Source organism: Syngnathoides biaculeatus, chromosome 8, assembly GCF_019802595.1.
Source record: "Syngnathoides biaculeatus isolate LvHL_M chromosome 8, ASM1980259v1, whole genome shotgun sequence".
In the NCBI taxonomy this organism is placed as follows: Eukaryota; Metazoa; Chordata; class Actinopteri; order Syngnathiformes; family Syngnathidae; genus Syngnathoides; species Syngnathoides biaculeatus.
In genome coordinates, this window is record NC_084647.1 from 21,996,720 (window position 1) to 22,019,588 (window position 22,869).

The 22,869-nt window shown below is 41.9% G+C and overlaps 1 protein-coding gene across 2 annotated transcripts in view; it reads left to right on the forward strand.

Moving 5' to 3' along the window:
- cadm1b (cell adhesion molecule 1b) overlaps positions 1 to 22,869 on the forward strand; it is a 264,360-nt gene that overhangs the window by 202,699 nt on the left and 38,792 nt on the right. For both annotated transcript variants that reach the window (XM_061827075.1, XM_061827076.1), the window contains 2 exons: positions 11,125 to 11,277; positions 15,438 to 15,575. In XM_061827075.1, the coding sequence (XP_061683059.1) occupies positions 11,125 to 11,277; positions 15,438 to 15,575 (291 nt within the window). The remainder of the gene's footprint in view (positions 1 to 11,124; positions 11,278 to 15,437; positions 15,576 to 22,869) is intronic.

Genomic DNA, 22,869 nt, shown 5'->3' on the forward strand with positions numbered 1-22,869 from the left:
AACAACGCCCGCCCCCGGCACTGCTAACCTGCAGGGCGTCGGTGGAAATTCAGCTACTGTGGGTCGAAGACAAAGAAGAGGAGGAAACCAGATCCAGCGTCAGAAGAAAAAGAGGAATGCACAGAGCCTACAACTGAGTGTAGGGACTTTGAATGTTGGGACTATGACAGGAAAAGCACAGGAGTTGGTTGACATGATGATTAGGAGAAAGGTTGATATTCTGTGCATCCAAGAGAGCAGGTGGAAAGGTAGTAAGGCTAGAAGTTTGGGAGCAGGGTTTAAATTATTCTACCACGGAGTAGATGGGAAGAGAAATGGAGTAGGGGTTATTTTAAAGGAAGAGCTGGCTAAGAATGTCTTGGAGGTGAAAAGAGTATCAGATCGAGTGATGAGACTAAAATTTGAAATTGAGGGTGTTATGTATAATGTGGTTAGCGGCTATGCACCACAGGTAGGATGTGACCAAGAGTTGAAAGAGAAATTCTGGAAGGAACTAGATGAAGTAGTTCTGAGCATCCCAGACAGCGAGAGAGTTGTGATTGGTGCAGATTGTAATGGACATATTGGTAAAGGAAACAGGGGCGATGAAGAAGTGATGGGTAAGTACGGCATCCAGGAAAGGAACTTTGAAGGGCAGATGGTGGTGGACTTTGCAAAAAGGATGGAGATGGCTGTAGTGAACACTTATTTCCTGAAGAGGGAGGAACATATAGTGACCTACAAGAGCGGCGGTAGAACCACGCAGGTAGATTATATTTTGTGCAGACGATGTAATCTGAAGGAGGTTACTGACTGTAAAGTAGTGGTAGGGGAGAGTGTAGCTCGACAGCATAGGATGGTAGTGTGTAGGATGACTCTGGTGGTGGGTAGGAAGATTAAGAAGACAAAGGTAGAGCAGAGAACCATGTGGTGGAAGCTGAGAAAGGAAGAATGTTGTGCGGCCTTCCGGAAAGAGGTGAGACAGGCTCTCGATGGACAACCGAAGCTCCCGGAAGACTGGACGACGACAGCCAAGGTGATCAGAGAGACAGGCAGGAGAGTACTTGGTGTGTCATCTGGTAGGAAAGGGGAGAAGGAGACTTGGTGGTGGAACCCCAAAATACAGGGAGTCATACAAGGAAAGAGATTAGCGAAGAAGAAGTGGGATACTGAGAGGACTGAGGAGAGGCGAAAGGAGTACATCGAGATGCGACGTAGGGCAAAGGTAGAGGTGGCAAAGGCTAAACAAGAGGCATATGAAGACATGTACACCAGGTTGGACACGAAAGAAGGAGAAAAGGATCTCTACAGGTTGGCCAGACAGAGGGATAGAGATGGGAAGGATGTGCAGCAGGTCAGGGTGATTAAGGATAGAGATGGAAATGTGTTGACTGGTGCCGGTAGTGTACTAAATAGATGGAAAGAATACTTTGAGAAGTTGATGATGAATGAAGAAATGAGAGAGAAGGAAGAGTTGAAGAGGCAAGAGTGAAGGACCAGGAAGTGGAAATGATTACTAAGGGGGAAGTCAGAAAGGCACTACAAAGGATGAAAACTGGAAAGGCAGTTGGTCCTGATGACATACCGGTAGAGGTATGGAAGCAATTTGGAGAGATGGCTGTGGAGTTTTTGACCAACTTATTCAACAGAATACTAGCGGGCGAAAACATGCCTGAAGAATGGAGGAAAAGTGTTCTAGTTCCCATTTTTAAGAACAAAGGGGATGTTCAGAGCTGTGGGAACTATAGAGGAATAAAGTTGATGAGCCACACAATGAAGTTATGGGAAAGAGTAGTGGAGGCTAGACTCAGGACAGAAGTAAGTATCTGCGAGCAACAGTATGGTTTCATGCCTAGAAAGAGTACCACAGATGCATTATTTGCCTTGAGGATGCTCGTGGAAAAGTACAGAGAAGGTCAGCAGGAGCTACATTGTGTCTTTGTGGATCTAGAGAAAGCCTATGACAGAGTACCAAGAGAGGAACTGTGGTACTGCATGCGTAAGTCTGGTGTGGCAGAGAAGTATGTTAAAATAGTACAGGACATGTATGATGGCAGCAGAACAATGGTGAGGTGTGCCTTAGGTGTGACAGAGGAATTTAAGGTGGGGTGGGACTGCATCAGGGATCAGCTCTGAGCCCCTTCCTGTTTGCAGTGGTAATGGATAGGCTGACAGATGAGGTTAGACTGGAATCCCCTTGGACCATGATGTTCGCAGATGATATTGTCATATGCAGTGAAAGCAGGGAGCACGCAGAGGAACAATTGGAAAGATGGAGACATGCACTGGAAAGGAGAGGAATGAAGATTAGCCGAAGTAAAACAGAATATATGTGCGTGAATGAGAAAAGTGGAGGGGGAAGAGTGAGGCTCCAGGGAGAAGAGATAGCGAGGGTCGACGACTTCAAATACTTGGGGTCAACAATACAGAGCAATGGAGAGTGTGGTCAGGAAGTGAAGAAACGGGTCCAAGCAGGTTGGAACAGCTGGCGAAAGGTGTCTGGTGTGTTATGTGACAGAAGAGTGTCTGCTAGGATGAAGGGCAAAGTTTACAAAACAGTGGTGAGGCCGGCCATGATGTACGGATTAGAGACAGTGGCACTGAAGAAACAACAGGAATCTGAACTGGAGGTGGCAGAAATGAAGATGTTGAGGTTCTCGCTCGGAGTGACCAGGTTGGATAGGATTAGAAATGAGCTCATTAGAGGGACAGCCAAAGCTGGATGTTTTGGAGACAAGATTCGAGAGAGCAGACTTCGATGGTTTGGACATGTTCAGAGGCGAGAGAGTGAGTATATTGGTAGAAGGATGCTGAGGATGGAGCTCCCAGGCAAAAGAGCGAGAGGAAGACCAAAGAGAAGGTTTATGGATGTGGTGAGGGAAGACATGAGGGCAGTTGGGGTTAGAGAGGAAGATGCAGGAGATAGGCTAAGATGGCAAAAGATGACACGCTGTGGCGACCCCTAACGGGACAAGCCGAAAGGAAAAGAAGAAGAAGAAGTTTCAAGCCATATTTAGATGACATGCGATCATGGCCAAACTGCCTCCCCGCCCGATCCACTTCCGTGGCAGAGATGAGCCATCGCAGCCCGGTGCCGCGACGAGCCACCCTTGCTGACAAGGCCGGCAGCCGGCTCGGCCTTGTCGACAAGGCCGTGGTGGCTCATTTTCAGCGCCGAGGTGGCTTATCGGGGCGGCAAGCTGGGCCGCTTTACGGCGTTGTCGTATCACGCGGCTGAGTGCGTCATTGCCGGGAGCGTTGTTCATAACTACTGCCGTCCACGAGCCCGACGCGGCAGCCTTCGCCGGCGATCCAGCATGGGCAGCCGTCCGACCCGCACATCGACACATTTAGCACTCCTATCATACTTACGCAAATCTTTTGTTATGTTATGAGAGACAGATTATGTGGTTCCCCCCCAAACTATTTTTTTTTTAGTAGCTGTATACATACCTACCTGTCGTTTGGGGCCCACGAAGCTCTCGTCCTTTGCACCCGTGCAATCCATTTTTCACAACGAACCGGGTCTCTCGGAAACTTATGAAGGGTAAATCCATCCTCCTGCGTGTTCGAGCAATATCCAGCAATGGAACAAGCCGGCATTTTGGCTAACACGAAGGAACAACGACCTCCCTTCCCGCAGGTAAAATTAATAGAAACAAACGAGTCCACTGGAGGGTGCTTAAAAAATCCCTCAAAAGGATTTTTATAGCGGAGTTACAAAAAGCCATGTAGGTCAAAATCATGTTTTGTGGTGAAAAGACGGATGGGTCCATACCGGCTGGTGTTTTTTCATTAATAACATACTAAATATCATCCATTTCATGACACTTGACTTTTAAAATCTGCTGTTTAACAGTTGTAAAAATGTTCAAACATTGCTTAATAGCTTTGTAATGAATTTTTAAAACTGATGTACACTCCCCCTCCCCGCACACACACACACCTTCAAAAGATTTATGAGGCCACGAAATGGCTCTACAAGAAGCACCTTTCAACAAATTTCACAACAAATTGAGGCTTAATCCTCAGTCTACTGCCCACTTTATTATGAGAGCTGATATGCAAAACATACAAGTCCTTCCATGACCGTGCTCGTCTCAAGTCATCTTTCCCCATTTATATTAATGGAAATCTTATTAATCTGTTCAAGCCTCCCACAACAAAACAGTTTTTAAGATGGCAGACTTTACCAAGGCAAATTTTGCTTAGTTTGACAGAAAAGGTCAACTGAAAGTGGCATGAAATAAAATAAAATTCATGGTCTGCACCATGTGCAAGTAATCTTACTACCCCTGTAATGTTTGTTGGTAGTTTCAACTCGGCTGTAATTCGTCAAGTTCAGCCACGATGTGCAAATGTGTAAGAGTGAATATTTTACAATTAAATGATACCACAATGACAGCACAATTACTGTATTGTCTTTGAATGATGTTAACGAGCAGCACAGAGCTACGTACTGTTAATTGACTGCCTGTCAATAAGTGGTCTAAATAGTTTGTGAGTCAGAGTCTCCTCCTTATTAATTTCACAGAAAAGGTTATCACGGACCTTCATGAAATACTCAGCCATAATCCTATTCCAGTAATGAATATATCCAGACATTTTGGCTATATAATGGTTTCAATGGTGGATTTGCATATAATTGAAAGGTCGGCCTTCTTGGCCTTGAGCTCATTCTGCATTTATTACAGACAACACAATTCATCAAGAATTTTTGTACTTTGTAATTTAAATTTCTTTAAATGTCTTAATTGAGTTTTTTTAAATAACTATCCATAATAAATACATTAAAATAAAAAAGAAATAATAAAAACTACAAAGTAAAATCATGCAAAATGAAAAATCGAAATTGAAAAAGAAATCTGACAAAATAAAAAAATCTAAAAATAGAAATATTATTTAAAAAAAAATAACCACTTTAAAAATATAACAAAATAAAATGGGTTTATAAAAAAATATATTTTCTGAGCATGCTCTACTAAAAGAATGTTTTATATCAGTAGTATCCATTTTTTTCTGTGCTTTATAATGGGGGCTCATGCAGTGAAATTGTCCAGTTTGAAAAAAGCTTTTCTCACTATTTTTACCAACAAATTCTCTTATAAATGATTAAGCGTGCAAATATTGTCTTTTAGTTCATAAAAGAAAAAAAAAGTCCTTGTCAATACCATTTTAAATGTGAGTTCCACATCGTTTGCAAATTAGTGGGGCACCACGGAAGACTGAAGTACTTTTTGGGTCCCCCATTATATAAGGAGCTGGAAGGATGCAGCCGCTGCGCCAGCCTTCTTTGCGTTGTATGCGTGCAAAACGTGATTTCCATCTGTCCTTGACGTTTGCCACTTTAGCACAAGTCATTAAGCTCAGAAAGCGAGCGAGATTAATATGAGATAATTCTCCGTCGCGCCATAATGGGTATACTTTTGTGTCCTTGTCACTGTTCGATTTTACGATAATCTCTTCGATTAGGAGATTGAACGTTATGATTATGCATGAGCATATGGGCCATGTCTACTTTTCACTTGTTTTTTTTTTCCCCCGTTGCGTTTCTTTCACTCTTTTGTGTCTGGGACACGAGCCAGCCTTCAAGGTGATGGACAACATTTCTGTATGTAACGGATACCAGCTGTTGCTTCGCAAGTTTTGCTCGTAAAAGATGTGCACGGTGCACAGTGTCTTTACCTGATTTACCAAAAACATCGTGGCAGTCGGCGAACATATCTTCAGAGCATGTGGCATTTTCCCACCTTTGCCTTTTACACCTAACCTACAAAAGTGGGACATAGGGCTCAACTGTGTGGGCTTCCACATGGTGACACAGAAACCCACAATCAGACTGATGTGGAACGAAGGTTTAAAACAGTTCAAAAGGCTACTGTCGAAAAAAGCTGAAAAACTCCAAGAGCCAACGGACTGAACATGACACTATTCACGAAATTGTCAGGATTTTTGGCTTTAGGAGGATATTTTAGGATCATATGATATAAGATACAGTAAATTCACGATAACACAGAAGGTACGTTTAAACTTTTGAAATCGAACATCCAAGTTGTTGACGCTTCAGTTTTTTTTCCAACCACTTTCTGTTCTTTAACAAGGCACTAAATGTCAGAATTTCTAAGAGATATTTGATTCATGAATCAACCGATTATTTGATTCTTGAATCGTCCAATGGATATCCTGGTTCAATCAGAATTGGCATTCAAGTGTATCTCCTTCATGCTGTTCATGTTTCGGCGTCACGAGACTAAAGCCCGCTGCACACTGAGCAGCACGACTGAACTGTCATGGAAGGTGTGGGATTTGGCATCTATTTTCCAGGCGTGGCTGATGGTCACCCACTGTTTTTGCGGCAGTTCAAAATTTGAATTTTATCGCTGCAAGGCTACGTACTCTGTTTCAGTCTGTCGTGGTGAACAATGATCTGAGCTAAAAGGTGAAGTGGAAAAGGTGAAATTTACCTGTAGATCTATGTTCCAACGCACAGCTGTGGTCACATGCTTTGGGTCATGACCGAAAGAACAAGGTTGCAGATCCATGCAGCCAAAATGATTTTTTTTCCCCAGAGACGGAGTGAGAAGCTCAGACATCCGGAAGTGGTTCAGAGCAGAATCACTGCTGCTCCGAATCAAGAACACTCAATGTCCCCCGCTTGCTCATGGGCATTGTTCTTCTGACGGGGCTCTGCCAGATGTTGCCAACAGACCCTCAAAATACATCCGAGTCAACAACAACAAGTGAATTTAAATTCTCTGAATTTTTATATTTGTGTAATATCACACCTTTTCTTCAAAGGACTTTATTCCAATAATAATGCACTTTGTGGTCTAAAAAAACATTCAATTTTATTCATACAGGGATAGCAGAGTTTTCAATTAATTAGAGTTTTTAAATTGGGCCAAATCTAAATTAGGAAGGAGTAATTGCTTCATGATGTTTGTTTTATCTGGTACTAGTGCCGTACTGTACTGTGTGTAAGTATGCATTGTTTTAAATGCTGCCAGGCAATAATGTATTGCTAATTATTTTGCAGACCCCCGAGTTATGACTCATAGAGCTCAAGTAAGAGTCATCACACAACTTTATTCATAAATCATTGACATTGTTAGCTGTCAAAATGGCAGGTGGACACAGTGAAAGAGGGTGGTATATGAGCGTGCCCCCATAGCAACATGGGGGCCGCACAAGGAGCAAATAAACACCTTCATTCTGCCATGCGTTAATAAAAGTTACCCTACAGGTTAAGCTTGAGACAGTCATGTCGACATCTATGCGAAATGCCAGCCAATTTGGCAGAGCTGACATCTGTGATGAGAAAAATATGTTTATACTCGAGGGATCTGCTGGAAAACTAACATATGCAATATCTTTGGACGAGAGAGGAATCTAGAGTGTGACTGATTTTTGTCGGATACGTGTCCTAATTTCTCAGTGGTGGAAAAATAAAAAACAAAACAAAAGGGTGCGGACCGGTGCCCAGCCATTTCAGGAAGAAAAATAAAACATTTCAGCGACTTGAAAGCAGACAGATGATGGGTTAAATTGTGGTCTCTAAACCAAACAGATGTAGCGAGGAGCAGGGACCCGCCGTGTGCGCATGCGATTGTGAGCTTGGATACACAAAGTTAAATTTTCTGGAGCTGAGCCGGTAGCTGTAGTTACAGAAAATTGAGCAGTGGGATTAGTTGCAAAGTCGACGATGTGGGAACATTTTGGACTCAAGACAGATGAGCGCGGCCATCGTGCTCTGCCGAATTTGTATGAAGTCTCAACAAAAATAACACAACATAAACCTCAAAGTGACGAAAATCCATTTTAAACACAAACCCAATTTCTTCAGCTGGGAACGAAAAACATGGTGGGTCTCCAGTTGTCCGTCATTTATTTTATGGAGCTCTTTGGGCAAAAGTGCAAATAGAAATGTAAATACAGCACACGTACAGTCACATTATGTATAGTATGGGATGTTCACTGTTGTCACCAAATAGTCACGTGGTGTCTTGGTTGGCAGCAACCTTATGGAAGTCAATAGCCGACCAGTAGTTATCAGGTATTCATGCTAATTTTCGTGAATAAGGAAATTGTAGTGCCGTGTTGCGTTATGGGCTCTACATACAGATTGTCAATGAGGGATTCTTCGAGCTTTTATGACATCCCAAAGACATGTGAACCTCATTAAAAGCGTACGTCCAGCCACACGACGTGACATGTGGAACCATAGTTACTGACAGTGTTTGATTTCAGCACTTTATTTAGTAATAATGATCAGACACACGTTTTGAACTTGTTTTGGAATATAAGATCAGACATTGTTCATATTTGAGTCTAGTCTCAAACATAAAATGATCAGTTTATACACATTGTATACACACACCTGCACTTTATTGACGCTAATTAGGCCAGTCATATAAATCTTGTGTTATTCCCCAATCTCATTTGCCAGTTTGTTGTGCTTGAGAGCGTACGAGCATCTCGTTGTGTATTTGCCTCGTGGTCATGGCCAGCGTTCCTGTGCCACCACAGCTAAGTCAAATCTTGTTTTTTGCCTAGGAGTAATCTGACCTCGTTTTCATCTTTTTTGGACCTTGCCCGTTGCCACGTGTTTTTGTGCCTCTGCTTTTTTGGACTGCTTACCTGTGTATGACCTCTACCTGGAATAAAACCACCCTCGACATCATGTGACTGCCACTTGTCGCATGCTCGTGACAAGGCTTTACTGTAATATGTTTCATGATTTTTTTTTTCTTTTATTATTGTTTTGTTTTACTTTACCGAAGGGATATACTTTCCTTTTTTTTGTTATTTTTTGGTTTTTTAAAGTGTAGTGAAAATAGCATGCTAGCTAACAAACACGGCAGATCAACGCATATTTCTGTTACTCCAAAAATGTTTGGCTTTCATGAATAGTCATTTTTTGTTGTTTGACTCATTATAAAACTGTTACTCACCACATAATCAAAAGCTACAGTCCTACCATCTTCAAAATAATCATCCTCCATGAACCAATAAGTAGCCATCAAACTAACAATTGGATGGATGGACAAATCCAGCACGCCATGATTTTTTTTATTTTTTATTTTTATTAACGTGTTGTGTTTCTTATCCCCTTTGACTCACTATTGAATGGTTCCACCCCACCCCAGTAATGAAAATAAAATGGTCTGGTGCAGCCATTTTACATCATCCCATATCTACCAGTAATTAGTTTGCTTACTAGCAAAACAGCCAACCATCTTTATCCTTTAAACTTTGACAGTAAGTTCCTTATACTATATATATCTGTGTGTGTAACTTTAATTACTTGGTTAATTATTCCGCAATATCAGCATCATATTTGTCAGTTTCTTTCCGTTCTTACCAGTCTTTGGAAACTCGGATAAAGAATGAACAAGTTGTGAAAGTTTAAAACTCAGATTCAACAACTAAACTCAAAATCTTGACCCCAAAGACTTTGGGCTGACATTAACAATAAAGTGATGGGTTTTCAGAAGATTGAAAGAGTCCTAACTTTCTTAATATTTGACAGAGCAGAATTATGCTTGTATCACTGGAATTGTCTTTAAAAGACCTGTGCGATAATGTTCTCATATAAATCAATTGAACTTTACAAATTTATACACATACTTAAGTCCTTATGCGCATGATTTTTCCACGTTCGCGTACTACCTGAAGGCAGGACTATAAAAGTTTAAAGTGTACTTGAAAGCACTTTACCTCTTGCCACTCTGCGTTGTTTGTGTTGTTTAATCTGCTATGGGCCACTCGGGGGGTGTCAGGATTTCCCTCCCTAACAGGTGTTGTAACTCTCCAAGTTACACGAGCGCCATAATTCCCCTCTGAGTCCTCGAGGAGAGCTCTCAAATTATATCGAGAGAGGGAATGGGATTTCATGTTGATGCTGCCCCGAGACCTTGAGTAATGATCGTGATAATAACAGCTGAGCCTGACGGGAATACTAAAAATGTCCCTGTGCTTTAAGCAATGACGACTACGTGGAGTTGGTTATCTCCGCAGAGGACATGATAAAGTAGGTGAGGTCAGATCATCAAACGGAGCCCCCACCGATCAAATCAGCCAAAGATGTTTATGTAAAAGAGCGCGCTGGGATGAAAAGATGGCTTTAACTGAGCATGACAACATTAACGAGAATTTAATCCATCCATACGGCTATTAGTCTGCTATGATTGGGATTCGTGCCCAGAGCTGGGATTTAGGTTTGTCTAAAATGAGGAGAAAAAGAGAAAAGAAAAAAAACCCACTTTGTATTTCCAATTAATGACCTGGGCATTTATTTACTCACTTCATTAAGATGATGCTAGTCTTCCTCGTCTCTTTATCTTACATGGGGTATATGCTGCATACCGGTAGACTTCATGCCACCCCTCCTCTTTTTAATCTCCCTTGTGACATATAATGTATGCACTGCGATCTGTACATGACAACTGACAATATTTACATTGCACGTCACAGTCGCCTTCATGAGCATAACTTTTTTTTTGTTTATGGCTTACTAACTTCATATTCAACTGAGGCAAAATCTTGACCCAGTCCCTTCGATTAGCCAGTGTTGGTGTTGTGCGTTTTGTTCAAATGGTACACTTCATGCTTCTGATTAGTGAGTAAGGACTAAAAAGTTAAGACGTATATCTAGATGTAAACTGAGATTCCAAAGAATAAAAATTCAAAAATACTGCAGAAATGTTGAAAAAAAATACTTTAACATCTAGTAACTTTAATTTATTCTTGAATTAATTCTGGAATGTTCTCCGGAAGTGTAATGCAGCCAACCATGACAAGGAGCAGCAGGCTGTTTTAAGAGTTGCCGTCTTATTAGGAGTCCTCATGAGCACTCCTCACACTTGGCTGTCATGGCGAGTGCTCCGCCGACTGTGAAGCTACTTTATAAATCAACTTGTATGAATCACTTTGAAGTCCACTTTTCTTTGACACAATTAAGGAGAGAGCCCGCGAAGCTCCTTCCACTCTTCTCTACGTCGTTTTCTCCTCCCACCTCCTTTGTCTTCCTCCATCCTAGCACTCATCCTCCACCTTCCATTTGTCCCCGCCGCCACCATTTTCTTGGCATCTTTTTCTTCACATTGGTGCTTGCCTCCTCATTGTCTGGCGCCTATCCCCCCACAGCCCTGAAGGACAGCCGGTTCCAGCTGGTGAATTTCTCTGACAACGAACTGCGGGTGTCTCTGTCCAATGTGTCACTCTCCGACGAGGGACGTTATGTGTGCCAGCTCTACACGGACCCCCCTCAGGAGGCCTACGCGGACATCACTGTACTGGGTAGGTATGAGGCATATGTACGTGTGCCTCACTTTTCTACCTTTCTTGTAACATAAAGTATGCAATTCCCCCCACCTCTGCTGTCAGAGTTATTTTACAGCAATCCCACATACTGCTTCTATCACTCTATATCTTAATTGTGACACACAGTATACCGTATGCAGTACTTCCCAACATCATCATTCTTTATGTTACTGTATTTTCAACATATACTTGCGCCCCACCTCTCATGTTATCTACTGACTTGCATCATATATCATACTTACATCATGAACTGTATCATTGAGTGCCATGAAAAAGTATTGGCTTCCCTCCTGATTTCAGTTTTTTTTTTTTTTCCCCAACTCAACAAGCCAATTTTAATATCACTCAGAGGAAATACAAAATGCAGTTTTCAAATAACAATTCAATTTATTAAGGTACAAAAGAAATCCAAACCTTTCTGACCCTCTGTGGAAGAGTAATTGCCCCCTGTTAAATCACAAAGTCACTGACTAACCACAAATTTGAGAAAGCTGAGTTCAATTTCACAGGCCACACCCAAACGTGATTACCACCATGTGTATTGAATTAAGAAATGACTCAAGTAGAATTCGTCAGAGGACATAAAGTAGACTATCTCGAGAATCAGTGCATCATGCCACGATCCAAATGGGGGAAAAAGGGTGATTGAAAATGTTATGAAGCTACTTCCAAGGCTTTGGGGCTCTAGAGAACCACTGGCAAAGCCATTATCCCCCAAAACAGAAAACTGGGAACAGTGGCAAACCTTCACAGGAGTGGACGACCAAATAAATTACTTAGAATGTGACAACAACTCATCCACGAGGTCACAAAAGAACCTTGAACAACATCTAAAGACCTCCAGGTCTGGATGGCTTCAATTTAGTTCAATGTTAATGACTCTTGCATAAGAAAGACTGTGGGCAAAATGGCATCCATTGGAGAGTTCCCAGGCGAAAATCCCTACTGTCACCAAAGAATACAAAGGCTTGTCTCACATCTGCCCAAAAACATCTTGATGATCCTCTAGACTTTTGGAGAAACATTGTGGACTGACAAGTCAAAAATTGAAATATTTGGAAGGTATAAAAATGGCCCAGCATTTGATAAAAAGAACACTATGCAAACAGTGAAGCTTGTTGGTGGCACTGTGATGGTCTGGGGCTGCTTTTCTACCTCAGGACCAGGACAACTTGCTGTGACTGATGGAAAATTGAATTCTGCTGTGTTCCTGGAAATCCTGAAGGAGACCGTCTGGCCATCAGTTCGTGGTCTCAAACTCAAGTGCTCTTGGATCATGTAGCAGGACAATGATCCGAAACACACCAGCAAGTCCACCTCCGAATGGCTCAAAAAGTGGCCTTGTCGAAATTCAGATTTAAATCCAATTGAGATGCTGTGGTGTGAACTTAAACGCGCACTTCATGTTCAAAACCCTCCAATATGGCGGGGTTGAAACAATTCTGCAAAGAAGAGTGGTACAAAATTCCTCCCGAGCAATGTGAAAGACTCCTCACCAATTATCGCAAACGTTTGATTTCAGTTATTGCTGCCAAGGGTGGCACAACTCGTGATTAGGTTCAGGGGGCAATTACCTTTTCACAGAGTTTCAGAAAGGTTTTGATATTTTTTTTTTTTTTTGGTCCCATAATAAATTGAATTGTCATTAAAAAAATGTTTTTTTTTTTGTTTCCTTCGGTTGTCTATGAGTAATATTAAAATTGGTTTGATTATTTGAAACCTGTGTGAGACAGATATAAAAAAAAAAAAAAAAATGAAACCAGGAAGGGGACAGATACTTTTTCACGGTACTATATGCACTCCCCTCCGTCTTCTTTTTTTTTTTTTTTTTGTGACTCGGACTGTATGCGCTCCATCCCACCCTTCCTCTCTCAAATTCCATCTCATATGTGACAGGTATATGCACTCTCACCTACTCTTCCTATCATATTTTCTATCTTTTTTATCATGTATAGTGTAAGCACTCGCTAACCTCCTTAACACTATCTTACATCCGTTTCCACTCCCTCTCCCTTGTCTTGTCAGATTTTTTAATCTTCCAAGTATGCATGTGTATAAACTCCCCTGAACTCTTTATCCACTCCCACCCAGTCGACTTTTTGGAGTTTTTGTAATATTTCCTGTGACGTGTACCACATCCATCCATAGCTTTTTTTTTGTTGTTTGTTTTGTCAAAACTTGCTGCTTTATGGCTAGCAGTCATCTTTGATCCCATCATCTTTAGCAGACAAAATGTCAGCCAATTAAGGGCCCTCAGTGCGGAAAAGGAGCAGATGCTCAGACCATCGGAGTCTGCCGCGTCGGTCTTGGCAGCTGTGTTGAATGTGTGAATTCCAGTGAATGTTGACTTGGCTGTTCCCAAACCGTTCCCCTTTGAGAGTCAGCTGTGCCTTCACTGTGATGCTTTGCGGTAAAATGACTCTAGTCAAGCTTTATTATACACACCGACATCCCGGGGGGATTGAAAGGAATTAAAAGCCCTTTAAAGTAATTGCTTTACTTGTACAATTGAGGCTGACAGTAGCAGCAGTTCTCTTCTAAACTGAGGGTTGCATTGAAGAGTCCTTGGAATGAACTCCCCCTATGACTTTTGGCTTTGAAGCGACGAGAGTTCAGCCCAATGACTAATTTGCGGAATAAGGGAAGAGTATCCTGCTTTCAATGCATGGGTAAGTTATTTGGCCTGATGCAAGAATACGTTTTTTCATATTTAAATCTTGACTTATTCATCCCTTTCTGTGGGTTCTGCTCGAGCGTTCAAAGCCGAATGCAGGAAAACTTCCAAACTTGTTTGGGCCACAAAGAGACAGTGGGAAGAACTTACATTAAAGTTTGTAGAGTAAAGTTTGACAGAATGTTATTCTACTCATTTACACATGAGTAACATTTAATCGTATCAAGGTTTCATGGCTTTCACACCTGTAGGACAATCTTTTATATGCATTTCATGGCCGTGGCCAGGCTACTGCCCCATCCATGGCGGCCTCGGGCAGCAGCGCCTCATTGCCTCTAATTATGCTATAATTAACTCTTTAAGCCTCGTGTGTTGTGTTACTAGTAGCAGTTCGTTGTATGAGACTGTCTGAGTAACGAGCTTCTCGTATTTTCCTCATTGCCACGTCCCAGCATTCCTGCGGCACCACAGCCAAGTATAGTTAGGTCTTGTGTTTGCCTTTTAGTCATCCAATCTCGTTTTCATGTTTTTGGACCTTGCCTTTGTTGGACTGCTTACGGATGTATGACCTCTGCCTGGAATAAAACCACCCTCAAAATCATGTCACTGCCTCGGAGTCCTGCAGTTGGATCCTACCGTGTGGTCCATGTTCGCGACAATGCAGGAATGATACATTGGTTTCATTTTCCATTGGTTTGTCCTTTTAAAATTCATTCACTGCCCGCTATTGTCAAAGCAGAGCTCTGATATTGCGAGATGCTTTTGAACATTTTGAGTGATCTTTAAATAATCACAATATATTGTCTGTAACAATATTACCGTTAAATCTACCAAAACACGTAGAGTAGACACTCCCTTTTCCATTCAAAAGAGTTTGCTTGTACCTCTTTCCATTTTTTAATCATCAGCAGAACATTTTGTTTCACCAAAATCACAAGTTTCTGAACACAATGGCGAAAATGAGCTTTTTTAAAAATTAAACATTAGAACTGTGACTTTGATGCTTGGCTTTTACTCCAAACTATAAAACAACTAAAGTAAAAATGGGGAAAGGCTTTTGATGTCAAAATAATTAATTTACAGAAATACAACTACGGAACGAGTGAGTGATGTTGATTCACAACAGGGCCCTCATTTGTTTTGGCATCTGTCATTGTTGAACTGACATAAACATTATCATTATCTTTTTCATTATCGACACAATTTCTACTACCAACTGCGAAACACTGTTTATTGTGTAACGATAAATACTCTGAAGCATTAAACTTGTATGATTTATAACATGTGGGCTGTTCTCTCCATCATGATCGATGTGACGAGTCAAAATTCCCCCCAAATTTGTTAATCTCTGCACAAAAGCTTTGCTGATCTCAATTTTCACCTGTTTTATAAAATTGGCCCTGTGTATCAATGTCCAATGTATGAATGTGTGCGTAACTGTGGCCAATACTTTGCACACCAGTGCCGCCGGGAAGCCCGATCATTGAGAGTCGCGAGGATGTGGTCAGCGAGGGCAACGAGACGGAGCTCACCTGCACAGCCGCCGGCAGCAAGCCAGCTGCCTCCATCAGATGGATGAAAGGAGATGAGGAAATGACAGGTAGGTCCAAATTCAAGTCTCACTTCGACTTTGTCCTCCGGCCTGCAACTAGAGGCTGTATCTGAGAAAAATATGTGCTGTATAGAACATATACAATAAGTGATGAATGATTGGAGCAGAGGAGCAAATTCTTTACTTTGATTCGTACCTTATGTAGCATATGCAGTCCAACCAACCCCTTCTCTCGCAATTTTTTTAATCTTAAGTATGAAGCGTATACCTCCCTCCCAAACTACCTCTTTGCACTTTTTTCTTCTTCTTTTCCTTTCGGCTTGTCCCGTTAGGGGTCGCCACAGCGTGTCATCTTTTGCCATCTTAGCCTATCTCATGCATCTTCCTCTCTAACCCCAACTGCCCTCATGTCTTCCCTCACCACATCCATAAACCTCTTTGCACTTTTTTGTATTACATTAATGTGCTGTGTGCACTGCCTCTTTCCCCTCCTCTTGGATTTTATGAGTGCATACTCTTCGCAATAAACATTTAAGTCCCTGTAAAGTGGAAAAAAAAAGTCTTATGAATTTGACACTTCACAAAGAAGAATACTGCTCGCAACCCTGCCAAACTTGAATTATTAAAAATAATCGCAAGGATATAAAATGAGGATTCACAATTGTCAACCCATTGTCTCTGCTCTCAAATTCTCTGACGGAGTCCACTGAAACCCATGAAATTGTCAATCAAATACCACTTCTACAAACTTAAAAATGCATATGACTTTGTCTAGCATCTTTCTCATGGCGAGACATGACTACATGTCTAAGCTGCAAGAATATATCAGCTCAAATCCACTGGTAACTGGAATATATCCCTACAGGCTTTTCCATGCCACAACAATAAGACACTCTAAAGTGGTCACACTAGCAGGAAGCCTTTGTCCACATGCAGGCTCGGACTTTAAAAACAAATTCTTCTTCCACCCTCTCACCATGATGTGGATCCACTTACATCTGACAACAAGGCGCTCGAAAGTTGCCACACCAACAGGGATCCTGATTCCACATGCAGGTTTTCAATTTAATGCACTCATGGCTGACAGAGAGGCATTCTAAACTGGCCGAACCACCCCGAAGAGCTGGTCCAAATGCTGGGTGTCAAGTGGGACATTTGGAAAAAAAAAATAATACCCGTCTCCCTATTTTACCTTTCTCTGCTTGACATGGGTGCAATCGCAGCCGACAACGAGGCTCTCTAAAGCAGCCAAGCCAGCTGACTTTCTGTGGGCGGGCGTGCATTTTCGTGGTGTAGTCGCGTTGCATCCACACGCAATATCACCGCAGGCGCCCCTCAAGGATGCATCCTCACTCCCATGCTCTTCTCCCTCTATATAAACAATTCCACCTCAGTGCACCCAAATGTCAAGCTTCTGAAGTTTGCAAATGGCACCACGGTCATTGGCCTCATCAAAGACGGTGATAACTCTGAGTATTGACAGGAAGTGGAGTGGCAGGACTTGAGTGTGGGCAGTACAACCTGAACAAGTGGACTTCATGAAACATCCTTCTGGACAGCTGCCTCTGCGCTGAGGCATCGAGACTTTCAAGTTTCTGGGAGTTGGTTACTTAGGACCTGAAGTGGGAGACCAACATCAACTACATCCTCAAAAAAGGCTCAGCACAGGATGTACTCAATGTGGTTTCTCACAAAGCACGGCCTGCCACAGGAGCCGTTGAGGCAGTTCTAAGCAGCAGTCATTGAATCAGTCCTTTGTTTATCCATCAGTCAGGATTAGTGCTGCCACAACTAAGGTCAGGATTGCAATGGACAGTCAAGGCTGCCCACACGCATTATCAATAGCCCCTTATCCACTTTTGAGGAATTGGACGCTGCCAGGACTTGAGTCCAGGGGCATACATGATCCTCTTGGATCCTCCACGTCCTGGTCGCTACCCATTCCAACTCCTTCACCGACTATCGAACAATGCAAGCTAAAACCAGCAGAAATTACAACAACTCTTGCAATCAATCTCTTAAACAGTCATTTCCAAGCACAGCATTACAAAGGAATGTTAGGGCCACAGTCCAAGTTTTGAAATATTGCAAGAATAAAGTTGTATTTTTAAATCTTAAAAGTGGATGGTTTCTTTCAGCTTGTCCCTTTCGGGGTCGCCACAGCGTGTCATCTCAGATGAACGCACATATATGTTTGGCACAATTTTTACGCCGGATGCCCTTCCTGACGGAACCAGGGAGTGGAGGCGGCAGTGGGATACGAACCCACGACCCCTGGTTAACCAAACCCGTGCTCTAACCACTGAGATACGGGGCTTCCACATTTTTAAATCTTAAAAGTAAAAGTACAAAAATCTAAATCCTGTGCAAATTTAAGTTTTAATTGGTTGTAAGTAAAAATAATATTGAGAATTTTATAAATAATAATTATACATACGCCGCAGCTGTGTAAAAGCCGCAAGTGCCCACATTGAAACATGAGAGATTTACAGAGAAAGACTGTACACAGAGTTTAACGCTAGCGCTGCACTAACAGGGCTGGTTGAAAAAAAACATACTGGTAAAAATCACTGAGACACGGCAGTAACACGCTAGCGCAGCGGTAACAGGGCCGGACCGGTAAAAGTCACTTCCTTAGTACATATATTCCATCTGTCTCACTCTTACCTTTTCCGCTTGAATGCCCCCTTGTGGCTGTTAATATTTTTTTTACAAATTAACCGCATCACCGCATGAACCCCAGGGTTGAAAGCGTGTGAAAAAAGTTGCAGTTTATAAACCAGAATTTACGGTACAAAAGTAGACCAAATTATATCATTGCCATTGACAGGAAAAAGCTGTAAAACAAATCTAAATATAATCCTTTTGTCCATTTATCGGTTTGTCCCGAGTCCTGTCTTGGGGGCAACAGTATAAGTAGGTGAGCCCCAATCACTTCGTCCACTTCCGAAAGATACTGAGGGCCTCCCAGGGCACCCGGGAGACACCGCGTCTTTCCAGCGTCTCCTGGGTCGTCCACCAATGGGACGAGCCAAAATGACCTCACCATGGAGGCTTCCGTGGGGCATCATAATTAGATGCCCGAGCCACCTCATCTGACTCCTCTCAATCCAGAGGATAATCACCAGATTGAGTCTTAGACCCTCCCAGATGACACAGCAAGTCACCCTTAGAGAAAAGTTGTAGTTATGGGGGGGGAAAAAATTGAATTCAAGACCTTCTGATTTTATAATGTGGTCTAAATATAAAAACATGAGTTTGAAAGGTATTGTTTTGCTGTATGTCTGTTTGTTTCTTCGTTTGCAGAATTAAAAAGAAACTACACGACTGATTTTCATTTAACGGCGATGTGGCTTATTTGCTGTAAACCTTGGGTGTCCAGATGTGGGACAGTGATCAACCAAGACTTTTTCATGAAAACTATCAGATAAACGTGTTTAGCCGTTGTTTAGGCTTTTGCTACCCTGACCGACATTCTACTTTATCCAGTTTTGCTTGCTCAGCGGAAGAAGTCAGTGATCAAGCCAAGCGTTAAGAGCTTCATATTGCTGAGTGTTTCTCATAAATCATCGGCCTCCGTTGCTCGGGGTGTGATTTAAAATTCCCATACTATTTACTCACATGACTCTGTTAAACATTGAATGCTAATGGAATTCCACGGCTATAAATCTATCGTTGCCTTGAAAGAATCTCTACACAGCAAACTTGCAGTCACGCTTATGAATTCCTATTTGTGCATTTCATCTTCATTTCCACATCCCCAGCTTTTGCACAGAGGTGTAACCTTGGGCCGTGGAATAATCCTTATTGCCTCTCAGTTATGATTAAGGGTCACCATTTGTTTTTTATTATTTCACAGCGAGGGGAGGATATTCATTTTGGTTCTATCGTATTTACCTTACGAGAGTAAGTGCGAGCCTGTTGTCATATTCAATGCATAAAACCAAAAGAGAGGATTGGTTGGTCTTGTCTTGATGACATATTTAGACAAGGACCAGTATGATGCAAAATGTCATCTGCACTGCCAGTGTTCCCTGGGCAAGTTGATGGAGAATTGTGTGAGTGAGCGACATATCTGTACTGTACCGTGCAATGGTCACACCAATTGAATACTTGGATTAATCCACAGTACTGATGGTCAATACTGTACCACACATTTCCTTCTAGATAGCCACTTAAAAAAAGGCTCCTATTGCAAAGTGATGGATGATTAACAATACACCTTTCTAATTGTCACTTTCATCATTATGGCTTGTAATGTGAATATCCATCCATCCAGCCATTTCCTTTGCCGCTTATCCTCACAAGGGTCACGGCAGTCAACGGGCAGAAGGCAGGGTCATGAAAGAGTTTCCAAACCTGTAATAAGCAAGGGGTAAATATTTTACAGAGGGACTGAGATACTGAGTTTAATTGGTTCAGGCTCATGACTTCAAACCAGATCAAACTTCCCATCGAAATGAATTAAAATGAAAATAATCCTCTAAAAAAAAAAGCACCCCCCAAAAACATTGCCATGTTTTTTTTTTTTAAACAAGAAACATGCATCTATCCAGCCATTTTTTGTATTACTTATCCGCACTTGGGCCGGGCACATGAACTGGTTGCCAACCAATTGCAGCTCACATATAAACACACACAATCACATTGACACCTTCGGGCAATTTTGAGTCTTCAATCAACCTATCATGAATGTTTTTAGAATGTGGGAGGAAACCGTACATCCCGGAAAAAACCAACAACTAGATTTTCCCCTGTGGGGGATAAAAAAAGACCTTCATCCATTTTCTTAGCTGCTTATTCTCACAAGGGTCGTGGGGAGTGCTGGAGCCTATCCCAGCTCTCAACGGGCAGGAGGCGGGGTACACCCTGAACTGATTGCCAGCCAATCATAGCACACATAGAGACAAACAACCATTTGCACTCACAATCACGTCTAGGGGCAATTTAGATTGTCCAGTTAATGTTGCATGTTTTTGGAATGTGGGAGGAAACCAGAGTCCCCGGAGAAAACCCACGCAGGTACGGGGAGAATATGCAAACTCCACACAGGCGGGCCGGGATTGAATCCCGGTCCTCAGAGCTGTGAAGCCAACGCTTTACCAGCTGAACCACCGTGCCGCGTTGTGTAAATATAATATTTTATTTCCCTCTTTATTTTATAGGAATTAATTGTGTTTTTGGAAAATATAATATTGGAGTCTTGCTATAACAGTATTATCCACCCAATACTAATCCATAGCGACCAAGGATGTGGGGGGGGGGGTATTCTTTGATGCTTCATTCAGGTAGCCTGAAAACTACACGAATGATGGAAATGGTAAAAGCAACCAGAGTCATGTTCTTATTGGTCCTAATCTCAAACCTCAAATCAAATCTTTGAATAGCTCAAGAACTGAGCCTAGATACACATAAATTGACGTGTCATACAATTTTTAATTAGCCATATATCATTTTTCTGTTTCAGCACAGTAGACATGACAAATATATCTGCTGGCTAATTCAAGCATTAGTCCTGGTATTGCTTTTGCAATCAATGATCAAGCTGGCAGGGTTGACATTGGAAGGTTGTGTACTGAGAGAGAGAATCAGCATGCAAGGTGGCGAAATTAACATAAATTACAGCAGCAGAATGATTTGAATAATGCGGAAACTAGCTTTTCTGCTGCTGGTATTTTACAGAATTGATTCTCTTGTCTGAATAATGTTTATAATTTGCAGGTGGTTAAGTGAAACAGCCTGCACAAGATGAAATCATAAACTGCGTTTAACTCATTGGGAAAATATTAACGCTTTATACACTGTGAACCAAATCAATAGCGAGGTTAGAGTACAAATATTCTACAGCGTGTTCAGCCTTATTGTAAGACAAGGCAGTGTCTGAACATTACTCCTTGGTGGAAAACTATATTCAACTATATTTTTATGAGCTTTGATGCAATGAAATGTTGAATACGTGAGTCTGCATTTTCTCTCCTCAGTATGGCTGACTGGCTGGATGGCATTCAGCCAAGATTAATGAAGCCGTTTGTACTGGAGTTGGGCATTACAATCAATCAAATGATTGCTCGTTAAGAATTCAGCTGATTGAGTGAGGGATTCATTTTTGATTGTGTCTTGAGGCAAATGAGGTAAAATGAAGTGCGCAACTAGTTGGGCATCTAAACGAGTACGTGACATCTCGTGCAGTCTATGGAGGAGTTCAGAACATTTAAAGGGCAATTGTTCCACCTTAAGATTTAGAAGTCACCTATTAATTGATTGTGTCTAGGTCATACTGTATGCAAACACTACGATATAAGTCCCGTTTCAACCAACTTCTTCACTTCTAGTTGAGTTTGCCTTTGGTTTGGCTTAAGGCTTAAGGATTACGAAGCTTTTATCGTGTTTAAACACCTGGAAGATCTGATGAGTTAATGTCCTAAAATACAGAAACCTGTGTTATTGTTGTCCTAAATACCGTAATTCCCGGCCTACAGAGTGCACTTGGTTGTAAAGGAAATACCATTTGGTACATACTGTACATACGCCGCAGGTGTGTAAAAGCCTCAAGTGCCCACATTGAAACATGAGATATTTACATTAGAAAGATGGTACACAGAGAGTTTAATGCTAGCGCCGCGCTAACAGGGCCGGTTTAAAAAACTAAATAAAAACATGTCGGTAAAAATCACTGAGACACAGCAGTAGCACACTCGCTCAGCGTAAACAGGGCCGGACCGGTAAAAGTCACTTCCTTTGCACATATATTCCACCACTCTTACCTTTTCCGCTCGAGTGCCCCCTCGCGACCGTTAGAAAAAATGCACAAATTAGCCACATCCCCGAATAAACCGCAGGGTTGAAAGTATTTGAAAAAAGTCGCGTCTTATTGGCCGGAAATTACGGTAATGGAGTTTTTGGGTCAGGATGATGTTTTTTTCTTATAATCGAGACAAAAAAAGTTTGATTTCTTACCAGCTTTGACTTATACACAAAACTACTTTTGAAAAGCATCGTATTAGTAGCGTCATATGTTGAGCTGTAGCTCAAACTAAAAACATGAAAAGTTTGTCATGTGCAGATATACTAAAAAATTAACTGAAGTTTCAATTTGTTGGGAAGATTGGTGTCGCCACGTTACATTTACAAGTCTTTTGAGCTTGTTTTGCATGCGCGTCATCTGAAAGGCCGTCTGATTTCCTAATTCAATATTCTGTTCAGACAGCGTTTGACAGCGGCAAGTGTCACCCTGGCAGAGGTTACGCTTGATTGCATTGGGATTGATCAGTGGTTGATGCTCACAAGTGTGTTTTGATTAGACGTCTGCGCCACGACACTCAAATTAAGATGGTTTGATTTG